Source organism: Numenius arquata, chromosome 13 (genome assembly GCF_964106895.1).
Source record: "Numenius arquata chromosome 13, bNumArq3.hap1.1, whole genome shotgun sequence".
Classification (NCBI taxonomy): domain Eukaryota; kingdom Metazoa; phylum Chordata; class Aves; order Charadriiformes; family Scolopacidae; genus Numenius; species Numenius arquata.
In genome coordinates this window covers 14,900,451-14,917,601 of record NC_133588.1, presented here as the reverse complement: position 1 = coordinate 14,917,601, position 17,151 = coordinate 14,900,451, and the positions used below count along the sequence as shown (strand labels likewise).

Sequence of the window (17,151 nt, the reverse complement as noted above, 5' to 3'; positions counted from 1 at the left end):
TATATTCATAGTGGTAAAAAGATAAACAAGGAAGTATTATTCTTTTGATCCAAAACTTCTTCTCTTCTATCTTTTTGACCTTGTGGTCTCTTTCACTAAGTGTTCTGCAAGATTTATGCAACCTAAACATACAGTGGTCTTTATATTTTCTCCAGCTGGCACAAAACCAGTATTTAGGTTTGTTTCCACTTCTGCCTTGATCTTAGGAGTGCTAATGGGTAGGCACATAGTCACAGCACCTGTGGTTAGTGATTTCTGCGAACCTTGTCAGCTAAGAGTCAGGTATATAAAGGTAACCAGTGACGTTCTCAGTTGAGCTGAGTCACGTATTTGTGCATAAAGCCCTCCAAAAGCTTGGAGAACGTTTTGCTATCTTTAATAATTTCTCACTCTACAGGCATTTACCTGGTGCAGATAAAGGCCCATCAATAGCTGTGTTTTCTTCATCCTCATGTTCCACCTTCTTCAGAACTAGAGCAAAAAAAGCAGCAAATCCCAGCACCTGGAAAGAATTAGTTATAGACTCACCGTATGCCCATTTTATATAAAGAAGCTCAGACTTTGACCTGGATCCCTCTGGATCCAGGCACGGCAGGAAAACTGCTTTGGCTTTGTTGAATTCATGCAGCTGAAGCTCGTAGACAAAAGAAGAGTGGACGGTGCTGGGGTCCATCCAGCTAAACTGATTTTGCTATATGACACATCTTCCCTGGTCAGAAACCTCATCACCTATTAAACTCCGACAAAACAAGGGAGATGAAACTAATGGAGTTCATGTCGGCGAAAGACAACAGAACTCTGTAAACCATCTGCTAGCTTTTGTTTTAAGACTTCATTTTTAACATGTTAAATCCTGTGGTTCTTTAGAATACGTTACACTGTCTTCGTGAAATGACTGTAGAGTTCATATTGGCCAGGGTTTGTATTTCTGAGGATCTCACCTTTAAGGGCTGTGTGATGAAAAGACTTTCCAAGAAGGAGATGGCCATGGAGATCAGCCACTTGATGGAGTTCTCCTTGCCATAATGCAGCCCATAGAGCATGGTAAAGAACCCAGATACACCACTGGTGGCTGCAACAAGGAACCAAGCAATGAACACAAACCACCAGGGCAGCCCTTTAGAAGAAGAGCTTTTCTTGCCATCACCGGAGAAGCTTGGAGTAAGGGACCACCTTGAGAGTCAACCAGAAGAGAAAAAAATCAGTCTGCAGTGGAACAGGAGCCAAAATGACAGTCGTTGGGTTCAGTGGGGATAGGCAGCATCTTATGATTTAAAATCTCAGTCCTTCAACTAATTCCTTTAACTAATGCAGTTATATAGGATGTATGGATAGTAAAAGGTGCAGTGAGCAAAAGTATGAGCAAGTGTGCAGAGATCAGCTAAAATCAAACCAATATGATGGCCTTATTTACTCCTCAGTTTATGCACAATTGAACCTCCAGTAGAAATACTGACAAATAAAACCATGAGTGCATTTTAGCTGCTGGATACGTCTCTTGTGATCCCCATAAAGGCCAGAGAGATAATTAGCGGTATTGTTTTCAATACTTCCAACTTAATTATCAGATTTCACTGAAATACTTTTGTCTGCTTATTAATTTTTCTTTATCCATACATTTGAAGAGCCGTCTGAGACTTTGGGGCTCAGTAATTATCCCAGGCCTTTGTTATCGTGTGGCATTGTATTTTAACACTCAATTTTGGAGGCAAAAATGACAAAGAGCGATGATCTGTCATTATTACTTTTGTGTGCAGTTACCAGTGCATTGAAATTTCTTTGTTGCTCCTACAATAGTATAATAGTAAAACATGTTTCTACAGCTATAATAATGGTTATCTAGCACATATTAAGCAGTAATTATTTGGGCTCCGTCATCCTGACCAGTTTTGAATTCACGACCTGAATTTACTTATACTGAGAATGAGATGAGAACTAGGTTACCTCTCACTGATGGACACTGATGAGCAGATCCGGTTCTCCAGGAGGTTCTTCATGTGCTGAACCTGACGAACAGCTTGTGTATAACTCTGAGGCATCTGAAATTTGTGGGGCCCGAGCACTTCCAGCTCCATCTCTACATGCTGGAGTTGCATGTACAAGCAGCGATTGTAATCGCTGTATTTCAGTCGCTCACACATTCCCTTCTCTGGCGTTGGGCTGCTTGTTTTTTCTGCAGGTAAAGAATTTATTTATTTATTTATTTATTTAAAGAAAATGAGCATAGCTTTCCCTAGATTAAAATACTGTTCAGTACAAAGGTTAGCAGAACTGGAGCTCAAGCTTATGAATGTGACAAAGTGAAGAGTAGCATTGGAAGGGACATGTGAAAGCGACTCTATTACGTACTATAGAGCTTTAATGCTTTTCTGCTGGAATGGGCTGCATCTGTTGCCGGGAGGCAACTTAGTAAGACAGAGGTCCTAAAACCTTAATAGACATGTCAGATAAGATCAAGTGCTAATTTGTTCATAGTTTACCTGTGCAATTAGTAGCTTGATACACTCATTGGAAAAGCCAAATGCAAATCTTAATGAAATCATTGGGATTGTTTACTCATATATTATTGTTTAATTGAAAATAAACAAATGCCTGTTAAGAGTCAGACTGAAAGTAATAAGAGCACAAGGCTAAGAATTTAAAAAGGACAGGACAAAAAGACTGTGAAACAACTGATAGTTGTGAGTCTTTACACTGTTTAGACTAGTCTTTATGCTTTATACTGATCCTGCTCCCAAGCCAGGCTGGTAGCTAACATTTAGTTCTACAGCTTAAGAAATAGAAAGTTTACAGTGTCTTTGCTCAGTGGTATGCAGTAAAGGTCAAGAGGCAATGGGCACAAATTAAAACACAGGAAATTCTCTCTGAACTTAAGGAAAAACCTCTGTATTGTGAGGGTGGCTGAACGCTGGAACAGGTTGCTCAGAAAATTTGAGGAGACTCCATACTTGGAAATATTCAAAATACAACTGGATGTGATCCTGGGCAACCTGCTCCAGCTGACCCTGCTCTGAGCAGGGTGGTGGACTAGACAATCTCCAGAGATCCCTTCCGACTTCAACTATTCTGTGATTCTGTAATTGCCTTTGAGTCAGAACGTAAGAAGAGCTTGGGTCATCACATCCAGCGTTACCATCATTTTCCCTACAAAGGTTTCAGTAGGCATGTCACATTGTGTTGTTTACCTTGTATACCCATAGCACCTAATGTGACAATTATAGGGTCATCCTTCTTTTTGGTCTCATCATAAAACTCTTGTCCAGCTCTGTTCTGCTGGCAGATGATGTCCTCAACCAGTGCCAATAGCGTGTTGATGTTAGTTGATTTTCCAAGATCTGATACTGAAGTGAGAGGTGGAGTCTTCAGAGCTTTAAAGAGTGAGTTGGCAATTCTTCTTATATCCTAGAAAAGACAGCAGTGACACAGCAGTGACTGGCTGCAGTGACTTAAGCTGATGTGATCTGAAGGCACCACTGGCTGGGAGCTGCAGCAGTTGCTAAGATCTCGAGAATGGATAAGGATAGCATATCCTATGGTGCTGGATGTGGCAGGCAGATTTCAATGAATTCAGCAAGACAGCTTGCAGGATTCAAAAATACAACTTACTGCCCAAAGACCTTAGCTGAGAAAGATGGGGTCTGTGATACCTTTTATCCTCACTGTCTTCCTTAATGTGTGCTTTATTTCCTGAACACAGTGATTTTGGTTGCACGTAATAATTGTGCAAGGGCTGGGATGAAAATAGGCAGATCTTAATGAAGTGGAGGATTCCATGTAGATGAGTAAATGAGTGCTTTGCACCAGTGTGTAATTGGCTTTTCGCTTCAGACAAGCTGAAGGACGTCTGACGGGGAAGATTTCTGCTGTTAAACCGGGGATGTCGGGTTGTGCATGGCAGCAGAGGGCAGTGCAGGACTCACTGGGGAGCACCCACAGGGACTTGCCTTTGTCACAGCCTCTGGAGTGAGTGAGACAGCCTGGGTGACCTGTGGAGTGGGAGGTAGGCTTGGGGACACTCGACCATTCTTTGATGGCTTCTTCTCTCTCCCCTCCGTGGCTGGCCAGGACCGTATGTTCCTGAAGATCTGCACAATGAGCAGGTTGATGGGGAACATGAGGAGGGAGCTCTCAAAGCCAATCATCACTTCCTGCCATGTGAACTCGATCTTACCTGTCAAGATCAGAGAGGAGGAGTAAAAATAACCCCAGGTAGCATCAGATCTCTCGCTTGTGAAAAAGCCCATTTATTCAACTGTCCTGCTTCTAGATTCTGCTGTCTATCTATTTCCCTACCCAAGCAATGGTGAGGAATGTTACCCAAATCCATTTTCTGCTCGGCTGGGTCCTTTGGCACTCCCCAGAACATGATGCTGGTCAGCATGGTGCAGAGAAGCAGTGAGAAGCAACATGACACACGCTGGGCTCGTGTGAAGGAGCTTCGTGGGGAGCGGCTGAAAACTGAGTACCAGATGTGCCCGTCCTGGAAACCCTTGGAAGTTTTCATGAAAAACAGATTGCTGGGAAGGAGGAGAGGGAAATCAAATGGATTGGGGAGGGAAAGGAGAGGGAAAAATAAAGCTGTAGTTAAGGTTCCTGACCTGTTCATGCTTCTAGGCACTGTCAGAAGAAATAATAACTATGAAAAATTGCCAAATATCATGGCTTGATTTGCATGGAATGGTCATAGCTACTTATGTCCTTTCCTTCTGGTCACACCGTGAAGGGAAAGCTAATCATGAGCAGTTTCTATAACAATTGTTAGGGAAATTACACGTAAGAGAAGACAAGATGCTTGGGTTTCTGTAAGACTTGTCAGACTATCTTCCTTTAACACCAATATTTCCAGTATTACTGTTAGAGTAATGATAAGACTAATTAACCAGCCTGCCTTCCTTGTTCAGAGTACTTTGAGGGCTATGGAAAGACCTCCCTTGTTTTCATTTTTCTCTAGGGGCTTGATCTTTTTTGCATACTTGCTTTTCTAGACCGGTTGCTACCAAAAATAAAAAAGTCCATAAAACAGAAGGTACCTGAACTGCTTCATGTCCTGTTCTGTAGCTACTGGGAACACTTTATCCAGAACACATTCACCAATATCAACAGCTAGCCAAGAGTTACAGAGGAAGTACCATTTCTGATCCCATGCCAGATCGTGGATCAATACTCGATTCACATACCTGTCAGAAAAACAGACAGGGCACATTCACATGTAACTGAGTGGTATGAAATTCAGGACTTGACAGGACTATGAATGACAAACTCTGGCCTTTGGCTTCTTGGGTTGTGTCTAAACTAAGGCACAGAACACATCCCATCCTGTATTGAACACAGGATAGGGGAAGCACTCCTGGTCCTGCAGTTTAGATTATGATTTGATCAATTCCTCTGCAAAAATGAGAAACTAACATTTCTTTCCTTTCTAGAACTGTAGAAAGGATAATTTTCAAGTGCTAGAGAAGGAAAAAATATTTGTGGATCTTTACTTCCCAGGGTCTCCAGATCTCCACTTACCAGGATGGACTGTCCCCTGAATTATCATGCCACAATCTAATACTCTGCAGTTCCCCAAGAGGGAAGAAGGTACAGAGTAGGAAAACATCCACTCCTCCACGTTCAAAGACGGGTGTATCAGGATCAGTTAGATGGTGTGGCTCACTCTCTCCTTCAAGTCCATAGAGGGTGAGAGTCACCTGGAGAATAAGATGGAAAAATGAAAACTCATACATCTCAATCCCGTGTATGATTATTCCTCTGGCATACTCTTCCAGCTTTCATCAAATCTAAGGACTTTCTGGCTTAGATGTTGCATTTGAGCAGTCCTGTCGAATAGCCTCAGGTGCTCCATTATTCATCCAGTTCTCTAGACATAAACTGTCTTACTGCACGGTGCCACTGATACCTTGGATGTTGTGGCTGCCCCGCGGCGGTGTCCTGTAAAAACTGTCACAAGATAACGGTACTGAGCAAAGGGGTCATTGTCTTCCAGTACGGTGATTTTCACCTGCAGAGTGACACAATACAAACAGTGTGTTAGCTGTTCTGTAAGCACAGATTCCTTAAAGCTGTGGATAGGAATTTGTCATCTTGTGAACAATCCATATGCTTCCCAGTAAACAGAGTTACAGGGAAGGGAGTAGGACTGGTTGAAGATTTCCTATTAAAATAGGCCGTGCAAAGTGGGTATTGGTCTAAATACATTCAGTCTTTATTAGCTGGAGACTTACTTTGGCATCATCCTGGATGTCTTTCCTTCGAGCCCAAATGACAACAAGTACATATATCAAAAAGATGCATCCTACAGTTGTCACCACCACGGGGTTGTCCACAAATGTACCAAATAGCTGTGCAGTTTTGCTAATGTCTATGGCATTGGGTACGACGAAGAAGGAGCTCCCAAAGAAGGTCAGATGGTTGCAGAGGCACTGCGTGCTTGTAGGATTTGTTTTTGGTCCTACCTGAAAACCAGAAAAATTTCCCAATAAAACATTTGGCTTCATTGTATTAGATAACTTACCAAGCAAATGAAAAGACAGTGCTGAGATTGGTAAATTAGCATGGAGAGGTGCTATACAGAAAATAACTCTTCGAGTTCCAATAAGGAGTATTAATTCTAACATCTAGCCAGAAACAGGCATTGTAATATAACACGGCCTTGCCAGGATGGTTCCATTTCTTTTTATACAGAAGCCCATCCCAAGAAATCGAAATGGAAATATCATTTGAAGCTTAGTCTGGTATGACTAAACTTCTTCAGTGTATTAAAACATCTCAGAATGATCATCTCAGAATGATCTTATTTTATGGTGTGAGTTCAATGCAGCTATTTTACAACAAGATGGTGGTTATAAGGGCTAGCTTTGAAATATAAACATTGTTTTGTTTCTCTCTACTTACGTGACATCCATAACTGCTCCAGTTCCCTTGGCGCTCATCCCAAAATACACAGCGGGATGCAAAGCAAGTGACAGCTATAGTTAGCTTGTCATAGACTGTGGAATCCATCCCCATGTCTTGTAAAACCATGAAATAGTAGGTTCCCTCTCCAAAAATGAGTTCTTCTGGGCTAAGAACCCAGGTGTTTGTCTCACCTTGAACATAAATATTTTAGTTTCAGTGTACATATAGAAATGCTAATTCAGAAGTATGCAGCTTTAATGCATATAATCAAATAAATAAACTGAAGAAACAGGTATGAAGTAATTCTTAGTGACTCATTGTTCAAGGCATCCCACTCTGCTCCTGTTAGTGAACACTCTATACTAGAGATGTGAACCATGAAGCATGATGGATTGAAACTGCTTTGAGAGGTTTCTTTCCAGATAGAGTCTGAACTCATGGTCAAGGCTCATTCTGCAAGTATGTGCATGTGCTGTAGTTGTGGCTGAGCTGTCCCCGTACGGAGTGCCCTTAACTGGCTGTGGGAGTTTGGTTACAGAAGCCCAGAACGCACAAGTTCACGGGTCACTAACAAGTTCTCTTACCTTCAGCAGTTTTCTTACAGAATAGATGATTTTTCATATCATAGTTGGTTTCATTTGGATGATAACCGTACCCTAAGTAGAGTATTAGTGGAATGTCATGTTCAGGTTCCAGGTGGATCACTATAGATGTGTTTTCTGAGGTAACATTCATTTGAAAAGTGCTAAAATTGCCCAGATTCAACAGAATCCTGTCTTCCTGAGCTGCTGAAGGCCTTGGTAATATTATCTGGTTTTAAACAGAAAGACATAGCTTTAAATACAACAAAACATCTTGCTTCTATTATCTATGAGCATAATACAGCCATACAGTAGATAATCTTTTTTCATAATATGGGGAAAGCACGACCAGCAAAAAATAATGGCTTCATAGTAATTTTCTTGATATGTCAGCTAACCTCTGAAAAGTTCATTTGAAACCTACGTAGAATCATCACAAAGTCTATGACCCTTGGTGCAATTCTGAACAAAGAGCTGAGATTATAAGTGAAACACGGGCTGCATGAAGTGATATATGAATGATTTAGACATCAGCTAATCCGTGGGTTAGGAAGCCCAAGCAGTAGTAATATGAACGTACGGCTGTTGGATGATGAAATTGGACATGACTGTAATCTGGAGTCATTTTCCACAACCATTAGCATTCTCACATCCACTTAAATGAAGAATAAGATATTTCTTTTTAAAGAAAAGACATAAATATTTGTTGTTTCATTTTTCAAATCACACAAATCCCTCCATCACAAATGCAGACACTGTGATCCCGTTATACGCTGTAATGGACACTACCACCATGTGCAGTCACTTCACAGAAGATAGCAAAAATGATGGTTTGTAAACAGAGAAAGGAAAAAGGAAAAAAGAGGGAGAGGGATAGGAAATACTAAGTTTACCTCAATGTTATCTTTGAGATTGCTGACAGGTATGATCAAACCATCCAGACCACTAAGACTTAGACCTCCCACTGTTCCACTGATGTCAGAACTGGTGTCAGTGGAGAAAAAGGGATTCACGGCAAAGCTCACCATCTATTAGCAAGACATTAACAAACAGCTTTGAGCTATTGGTAATATTTCATTATATTCACACTCTAAATTGCTGAATAGATAAATCTTCAACTCAGACCCAAACAGTACTCAACTTTAAAGAAACCTGCATCCAGATTTAAATAAGAAGCTGCCTTATCTCTAAGGCAGGCCAAAATCAACCCTTGAAAGTTATTTTGATTCTGAAATGTGATTTATGTACAGCAATGTATATTGCTTCCCATTAATTGTAACCCTTTTGTCTTGTAGGCACCGGATACCAAAATGCAATTGCCTAAGCCTCTTTCAAAGTGACTCCACCAGCACTAGGCTGTGGCACCCCTCTTGGAATTAGGAATAGAAGTCTATTTCCACTATGATAGCAAGGCACAGAAGAGTACGTCAGACTCGTCAGTCCAATAAGAGGATTCAGGAGCCTTTCCTAATGCTTAGGTGAGACCATGGATGTGTTTTGACTGGTTTCAGTGGGCTCTGGACATTTTTTAGCAGAGCTAGAGAAGACACAATGAAAAAAAATACTGATTTGGGAGGTGTTGTAGGGGTTTCCTGAGAGGGTCAAATCAACTAGAGAGGCCTTTAGAAAATTTATTATAAAAATAAGGCAATAAGATGCAATCTATTGATCTGAGATAAAAACCAGCATATCCTAATTCAGATGAGGGATGTTATCATCAATTATTCACAGGCCTTTTGTCTGCTGCAGGATCTGGGTGCCTCAAACTCATTTATTTCTGACTGGGATGAAACACGACTGCTGCAGGTTAGTTTTAATGGTGATATGAACTCTAAGCTGTTGCATCCTCCTAAGAGTGTTAGATATAAACAAACAGCAAATAGATTTATAGGTATCGATTCATTCCATTGCCTTCTCTAGCCATGCAAGTATGAATCAGGAGTGTAAGCGAGGGGCTGATGGGATGGGGAATTTAAGCTTTCAGTCATCCTTAGCTTGCTGAACCAGCCTCATGCAATTATTATAAGTGAAGGCTTCTTTGACCAAAAATATTTCAAATTTTTTTCCTGGCATGACAGGGGGGATGACTTGTGTGCTAGTGTATTCATTGTAAAAGAAAGGATTCTAAAACAACTAAGAATGTAAATTGTATATCAGACTGAGTCAGATAAAAGCTGTTTACTTGCCCTTATATCCACTGTTTCATCATCAGCTCCTGAAACACTGAGAGAGGAAGCAGGTGGGAGAGTAAAGCTGGCAGAGCTGGAATTGGAGATATTAATGGATTTGCCATCCATGTTTTCTGTTTGTAATCTGTCCAGTTAGGGTTGGACACATGCAAAACAGAATAAAAGAGAGAAAAAGAAAAAAAAGAAAAGAAAAAAAAAAACCAGAAAAAATCAATAGCATGGATTTCATATCTAGAGAAAAAGCTTTCTCACTTCATGAGTAGAACTCAGCTGGAAAACTATTTCTAACTCCACCAGTAAATACTTTGTACATTATATTTCCCTGCCGTTGTACTCCATATAACACTACCACAGAATCATCAAAAAAGGGTGGAATTGATGTGTCTGGATAGGAAGTTGTACCCAACTAGGGGTACTTATGTGAAAGACGTACCTGGTTTCTGTGTGAATATGCTCTTGATTTGAATGCATAGTTAAATGTGGATGAAAACCAGGCTCTCAGGGAACAATTTAGGGATGACTATAGGGAAGGAGAATGCTCATCAGGTTCCTCATGCTTATATTTGCTTCTGCCAAGCTGGTTACAATTCTATATAACAAGTCATTATTGGCAACTTGGAAAAGAAAAAAAACCCTTAACTGGCATGACCTGAGTTTTCAAAGGTAAGCAGCTACTGCCTCATCCAGGAAATAGTAGTAATTTCTCCATTGGTCAAAAAAGACAATTCAAAAAAGAGAATTTCTAAGGTGGCTGCATTGAAGCTAACTGGAGTGCAAGCTGTTCTTACTACAGTTAGTAATGGCACCCTCTTTGCACTGTTGAACTTGTCCTTAAGCTGCAACATTTAGTTGGGTGTTACCATTTAAGGACAAAGTAATGAATGTTTGGGGCAAATGATTAACTCTGAGGAGCCTGGGTGGGACACGCTGTTACTGTTACCTGTGTATGTACATTGTGGCAGAAGGAGCGGTAAGGACAGTTGGTTCATCATCCGGTTCTTTCCCCAACAGAAGGGCACTCTGTAGATTTTCAACTGTATTCAGGAGCTGGTGTGATACTGAACTCTGGAAAAGGGTTAGAGAAGGAAAGTTGCAACAAAGCTTCTCAGAATCATTAAGTTGCACATTATTTGCCTTTATTTCCTTTTAGGAACAAATACTAATTTTCAGTGTCTTAGAAAGCTGGCAAACTTGGTGATGTGCTGCTTAATCTCAGAGAAAGTTATTCTAATCAGCAATTTGATTTCTGTTAATTCTCATTAAAACATTGCAGACAGCAAATAAATATATTTTACAGCTTTTATATTCTATTACTTATAACTTCTACACATTGACATTTGAAGCACTACAAACATGACATCAATTTAATGCAATATACTCCTTCACTTCTGTACATTAATGCCCTTTAGCTGCACACTTCAGAGTCTAGTTACTTGCAAAAGCAAGACCTAATTACGTATTAATTGTGTGTTATTAGTGTGTTATCCTGGGGAAGTTTGAACAGTTCATAACCTTTTCTTTCAGGTTAGATATATTTCATGCTCTATGCCCTTGCAGTGATGACAGTTAAAGTATGTTCAGCCCAGGAAGCACACTGTGCACACTGTGACAATTCATGGGTAGATAAGAAAGGGTAGAACAAAATAAACACCTTGCATAATTTTGAATAAAAAATCAGAGTGGGCTTTCTGAAAAAGTGTGTGCAACAACCAGAGCTGATTTCAGCTTTGAAGTAGTGGAGCCAATCATGAATATTGAATACCTGTGGCTTCCTTGAATTATGAAGCAAAAGGAGGGGATAAAATCAAACCAGAAAAAATCTCTGTGTGCTTGTCATCCATTAGAGGTTGCACACTGATGCTGTTGTTCAGTGCTCTGTCCTGTTCAGCTTTAAATGTAATAAATCTTAAGAGGCTTCTATCATCTTCATTAGCAGACTGTGCCATCTAACAGGTCTAACTGGGGAGAAGTTTCCTTTGATATTCAAGTCCATCACGGTGTCACAATGAAGCCAATTTAAAAATATGAGAGGCAGCAGAACTCTTTAAAACCTTCCAAAGTGAGCAAATGTTCACACACAGTCAACTACAGACTGGACGAAACCAAAATTACCTGTCCTGCCTCTGGCACTGAAGTGTTCGTAGCTCTGATTTCTACAGAAGCCTTAAGGACATTGCTCACTGCATTAAATAGGTAGTTGGCTGCATCTTTTAACTTCTGATCATCTCTGCTGTCCTCTGTGTTTACAGTGAGCAAGGAAGCACTGACATCTTTTAGAGTGTTGCTAGCTTCCACCTGCATGGGAAACAAGAGGAAAAGTTGGTATGCCTTGGTACTACAAATGACAGAAGTGACACTTGTGTCATTTACTGAATATTCCAATAAGTAATCTCGTGGGACTATTTGTGGCTAATGCTAGTTTTACTATAATTATTTGTGCTGGGGTAATACTTCAAATGCCAATAAAGATGATATACTACATGGTATACTAACATGTACTTCAGACCTGAAAAATGCAGCCTGCTTCTACAGATTTAATTCAAAAAAGATGAATAACATCTGAAGGAAGCTTGTCTGTCAAACACTGGGCAAGAGTACAGTTTAGATGTACAGTAATGTAGTAAATTAGGTTATACGTTGGGTAGTGTGTCCAAAAAATACCACCATATTGTCAAGTGCATGTGCATTTCAATCTTAGTTTCCACAAACCCCATTGGATTAAAAGCAAGTAATACCTTTGGCCTTGTGCTGTGCGAAATGCCAAAGGAGAATGAGTTTTACAATTTTTATTTTGTGCCCAAATGCTGGTTGCTCTGCGATTGTGAAAGCATTGGCCAGCTTTTAGCTCAGGGTGGTGAGGGAGCCAAGCAAATTCATTGCAAGCTTGGACATATCCATTCCCACCATCTGCAAACACTTAGCAGCCTTACTGTCGGGTGAGTGCTGAATCTCAGCTATGTTCTTGTCTTGCCAACGTTAACCACATACTGCTGAAATGCTCCCAAGCCATTGTCTGCCTCCAACTGTTTAATACATCAGAAATCAGGACAGCTCTTTTTATCGCCAGCGTATTTGGGAGACTTCCCCAGTGACAGTTTGTTCTCTCCTCCCATGTGCTCACTCCTTATGCGTAAATAGCATCATCTACTAATAATGTCACATTGCCAGATAAAATTCAAGAAATACTTTTGTGAGGCCCATCTGAACATTTGTGTCCAGTTCCTCTGGGTGCTGTCATGTTCCTGCCTCACTGACATCTTGCCTACATGCATTTTGTGACAGTGCATGGATCTGGGCAATTCTAGAAAAACCCTCCTGGGCTCTTTTTCTTAAGGATTCTAAGAGTGCTTTACAAGATAACATACACATCCTAACATGCCTCTGACTAAAAGTTAAGGTTTCCATCTTAAAGACATATCATAAAATGTAACTGGCCAGACAGTCATAGCCTGGATTGTAGCGGTTGCTGAGTTAATGTCTGAGAGTCCAAAATCGCCTACTCTAAACAGCAAAATGTATTCCCTTCTGGTCAAAATACACATGCTGGTACAGTTGAAAAAATGGGTAAAGAGCAGATAACTAAGGCACTGAAACTCTTCCAAGGTCAGTGGGGTGCAATAGAGTCTGTTCGTGTAGGAGATACAAGATGAATTGCTTCTTACCTGTGCCGAGACAGACAGCTCTTCACTCTTGTAAGTGATTTCTTTCAATACTTCTGACATCTTAAGAGCAGTCTGCACTGATGTTACATTAACAGCAGAGAGAGTTGTCAGCATCAGCCCTCGGAGCTTGGGGTGAAAAGGGATAATTAGGCAAAGGAATAAGATGCTAGTTAGGACTGTGCAAGTAGTGCTGTATATTGACAGCCAGGCTAGCTGTAAATTATGTGGTAAAGTAGGACTCCACAACAAGGATCATTTGAACTGATATTAGGTCTAGTGACAAGATGCCACTTGGCTTAGTAACTATATAATCACGAGTTTTGTGTTACCTCCCAACACAGAGAATTTGTACACTTAATATCTGTTAACAGCAAGGAGAGTTACTTGTGAGAATTTGTACCAGTGTATGTGAATTACCATATAAATGCCACTTCCAGAGAAAGCAGAGTCATGTATGATTGATGTTATGCAAATAATGACTCATAATTGAAGGATACATTGCATTTCTCTGGATCTTTTCATCTGAGGCACTCGAAGCACTGTACAAATATAAGCTTATAACTGAAACATAAGCTGGTAGCTGAAAGGAACAAACTGCAATTACCGCTATCCAGTACTTTTTGGGAAAATTAGGATATTTCTCCTGCAGGAAAGGCCATTTTATTAATATTTAAATTGTTTGTGGAAAATCAGGTTAATTTTAAGTTTAAAAAGATCATTCAACTTATTTTAAGTTAATGGAATAACAATTGAGAATAAATTCTTTTACTGATGGATGATAAAACGAATTATTTATGCGGGCAAATAGTGAAAAATAGCTGAAACCTGTGCCAAACACTGAGACAGATACTAGAAACTTGAAACCTCCATTGATTTCAAGTGGTGATATATGAGCTTTTTATTACTTAAGAGCTGTCAAAGAGTATGAAGAGTCCATTATATTGCATTGTACTGCAAGAACAGGATTGTCTGGCTGACCTCTTTTCGTGTGTCCGTCTGTAAAGATATGTTAAAGCTCTCCTCTTGGGTCTCCTGATTAAGGACTGATGTAACTGACTTATACAGCTGGAAAAGGCTCATGCTGCTGTTCCCATCTTTTAGGATGGTGTTTGCCTTCTCGAATACAATCGCCTGCAGGGTCAGGTTCCCATCAATCATATCTGCGTGTCCGACCTGATGAAGAAATCAGATACGTTCTTAACTTTCCTAGTGCTGTTATAATTATCTTTGAACAGCTTTCACAATCATCTTGTTGACAGCCTCGCTAGAGCAGGACGGAAAACTTGGTGTTCCCCGTTTTTGAAGTTTTATTTTTAGTGGTCTGATAAGAATCTCCTTCCTGAGGCACTGGGGCAGAAGCAAGAGGTTTGGGGGCCTACATAGAGTAACGCCAGAATCACTAAATACAGCTTATGCTGCCCGATGGCCAAATCTTTTATACTTGTATCCTAGAGAAAGGGCAATGGAAGATTCTTTTAACTACCTTGAGTCCACTGAGAATAGTCTCTGTTAGATAGGAAAATGGTGATTACGGCACATTCAGAGGGGAGTAAAAAGCGTAAAATGGGGAGAAGCTCCAAAAGTGAATCGCAGGTTAGGTATCAAGTTAATCTTGAAATAACATAATTCTGTGTACCTTCACCGAAGCATTTGTTTGAACTGTATCGCCATAGTTGTTGCTGATGGTGATTGTCATATGTAAAATGAAATTATTTTCCTTTTCTCCAAGTGGAAGATAAACTGGGAAGAGTTCAGGATCCGGGCCACAGTGCAGGAGAGAATCTGAAAGAGGAAAGAGGGGGTCACCTACCAGACACCACACAGGCACCACCTGTCCTCCAGGAACAGGGGACTCTGGGCTTGCTCTCTGTAGGCCTGATTGTCTCTCTGGGGAGCAGAAGCAGGCTGTGCCTTTGCTTTTGTTAGCGACAGTAACAGTGCTTGCTAGAAATACAGAGAAGCATTTTGCCAAACAGCTCACCTCGGGACTTACTTGATTTCAGGTAGAAGCAATATGTGAGCTGCCTGTTACGACTGGTTTGGCATGAATCCACCAAGCAAGGAGCACTGCAGGAGACTCTGAACGTGGTGAGTGCTGATCCCTGCTTGGGAGACACGGCACAAGCAGGGATGTCGGGTGGAGGCACGGTGCTGACGAGGTATGTTTCCTCCCCGTAGCCACGCTGAGTCATTGCTGGGAGCGGAGGGAGCAGAACATCAGCAATAATTGTGCCCCGGGCGGCACTGATCTTCAGACATTCATCTTGCCTAGTCTAGCAAAGATGCCGTTTGTTCAGGCACCAGAAACATCAGGGTGGGCCTAGTCAGAAATGAAATCCTGCTACTGAGTAAGCTATAAGAGGAAAATAACTTATAAAAACGTGGTAGTGTTGCTTTATAAAGCAAAGCTGTGTTATTTGATCAAATATTTAGCATAACTTCATCTCCAGATGAGCCTTAACAAAGTTATTAACAGCTTGGAGTAAGGTAACTGAATTTGTCCTGCTGTGCAATATCCCAGATCAAACTTAGCTCTTAATTATTTCCAAGAACCCACATACAAAGTAACGGCTCTCAACTTGTGGAATGATTTAACTTATTTGTCAGCGAGGCTATATGTGTGTAACGTCAGTGTGATGTCATCTATCACTATGAAACTATCTCAAAGGAGTCTGAAAAACCCTGCTTGCCCCTACCTGTTACTTTAATCTGAAAAGCTTCTCCCTGTGTCTGCAAGAAGGAGCTGTTCATTTTCAGCACGGATGTGTTGCTTTGAACCAAATTCAAAGAGTTCTGCCGGAAACCGGTCAGGCCACAGGCTAAAGGGAGGGGCGTAGACTGGAAAATCAGACAGAAAAGAAAACATGACAGTAGAGGCTCTTTGCTGTGATATCTCTTGTGATTTATCAGGATCAGGGTGGTAGTTTGGTGCCCTTCATTATAACCCCTCCCAAACCTGGCACCCCTTTGTCTTGATCTTCATTATTATTTCCAAAGCATCCATTTGACAAAGTATCACTCTGAGGCCATGTGGCGTTCCCTCAGGATGGATGTTTGTTTTTCTGCATGTGGTATTTCTGACAAAGCTGATGCTCTCACCTTGGTTTGGAAAGTGTTATCTAAATACCAGTTATAATATATGTCCTTGGAGTCCTTCTGTCCAGAGACTCTCAAAACAACATCATTGCTAGCATTCACTGGATTGCAGTTTGCCTCGCACCTGTAAGGAATTAAGATGGTAGTTACAAGTAGTAACTGGATGAGATGTCATAGTCCTCAATGTTGATTGTTTTACTCTTTTATTTGATGAAAATCTCCAAAAGCTCTGCAGCATGACTCACAAATAGCTAAATACTTGATTTTAAAGCAAGAGATTTAAGAACCTTCATCTCCATTTTCAACATGACTGAGGCCCAGAACCCACAAACTATTTATGTTGCAAAACTGATTCAGTCTCTCAAATGAAGCCTGTCTCTCCTTAAGCTCCTGAAATTATTATATTAGCAGATCATTGAAATGCCACTGCTTTTCAGTGAGGCATTAGACACTTGAGAACAGATTTTTTAAAGCAGTAATGTGTATCTGAGTGTCTAGTAGGAATTTCAGACATATCTTACTGTTTTTATTCCCATTGTTTCAATGAGGTTTGCATATGGAAATCTCCAACATTGGAAGGATGTAGTATGGTCAAAAACTAAATGGTTTTGAGAAGAATCTTATTCAGTTTAGAAAAGGATTATGTTCGGAAATGTGGTCGCAGCAAGACCCATTTTATCTGTAATTCCTATGATGGTAAAGTATAAATAGATTTACAACAGTAAG

The 17,151-nt window shown here is 40.6% G+C and overlaps 1 protein-coding gene across 1 annotated transcript in view; it reads right to left on the bottom strand.

The window, feature by feature from the left end:
- Window positions 1-17,151, bottom strand: part of PKD1L3 (polycystin 1 like 3, transient receptor potential channel interacting) — a 39,748-nt gene that overhangs the window by 9,642 nt on the left and 12,955 nt on the right. Inside the window, exons 12-33 of the mRNA XM_074158196.1 lie at window positions 16,429-16,549; window positions 16,026-16,167; window positions 15,323-15,523; window positions 14,966-15,111; window positions 14,308-14,502; window positions 13,330-13,455; window positions 11,780-11,962; window positions 10,608-10,732; window positions 9,665-9,791; window positions 8,372-8,506; window positions 7,482-7,707; window positions 6,895-7,088; window positions 6,225-6,455; window positions 5,900-6,001; window positions 5,512-5,690; window positions 5,031-5,177; window positions 4,318-4,517; window positions 3,945-4,171; window positions 3,186-3,402; window positions 1,945-2,173; window positions 942-1,173; window positions 406-502 (exon numbers count right to left, since the gene is read on the bottom strand). Coding sequence (XP_074014297.1) covers window positions 406-502; window positions 942-1,173; window positions 1,945-2,173; window positions 3,186-3,402; window positions 3,945-4,171; window positions 4,318-4,517; window positions 5,031-5,177; window positions 5,512-5,690; window positions 5,900-6,001; window positions 6,225-6,455; window positions 6,895-7,088; window positions 7,482-7,707; window positions 8,372-8,506; window positions 9,665-9,791; window positions 10,608-10,732; window positions 11,780-11,962; window positions 13,330-13,455; window positions 14,308-14,502; window positions 14,966-15,111; window positions 15,323-15,523; window positions 16,026-16,167; window positions 16,429-16,549 — 3,782 coding nt within the window. The remainder of the gene's footprint in view (window positions 1-405; window positions 503-941; window positions 1,174-1,944; window positions 2,174-3,185; window positions 3,403-3,944; window positions 4,172-4,317; window positions 4,518-5,030; window positions 5,178-5,511; window positions 5,691-5,899; window positions 6,002-6,224; window positions 6,456-6,894; window positions 7,089-7,481; window positions 7,708-8,371; window positions 8,507-9,664; window positions 9,792-10,607; window positions 10,733-11,779; window positions 11,963-13,329; window positions 13,456-14,307; window positions 14,503-14,965; window positions 15,112-15,322; window positions 15,524-16,025; window positions 16,168-16,428; window positions 16,550-17,151) is intronic.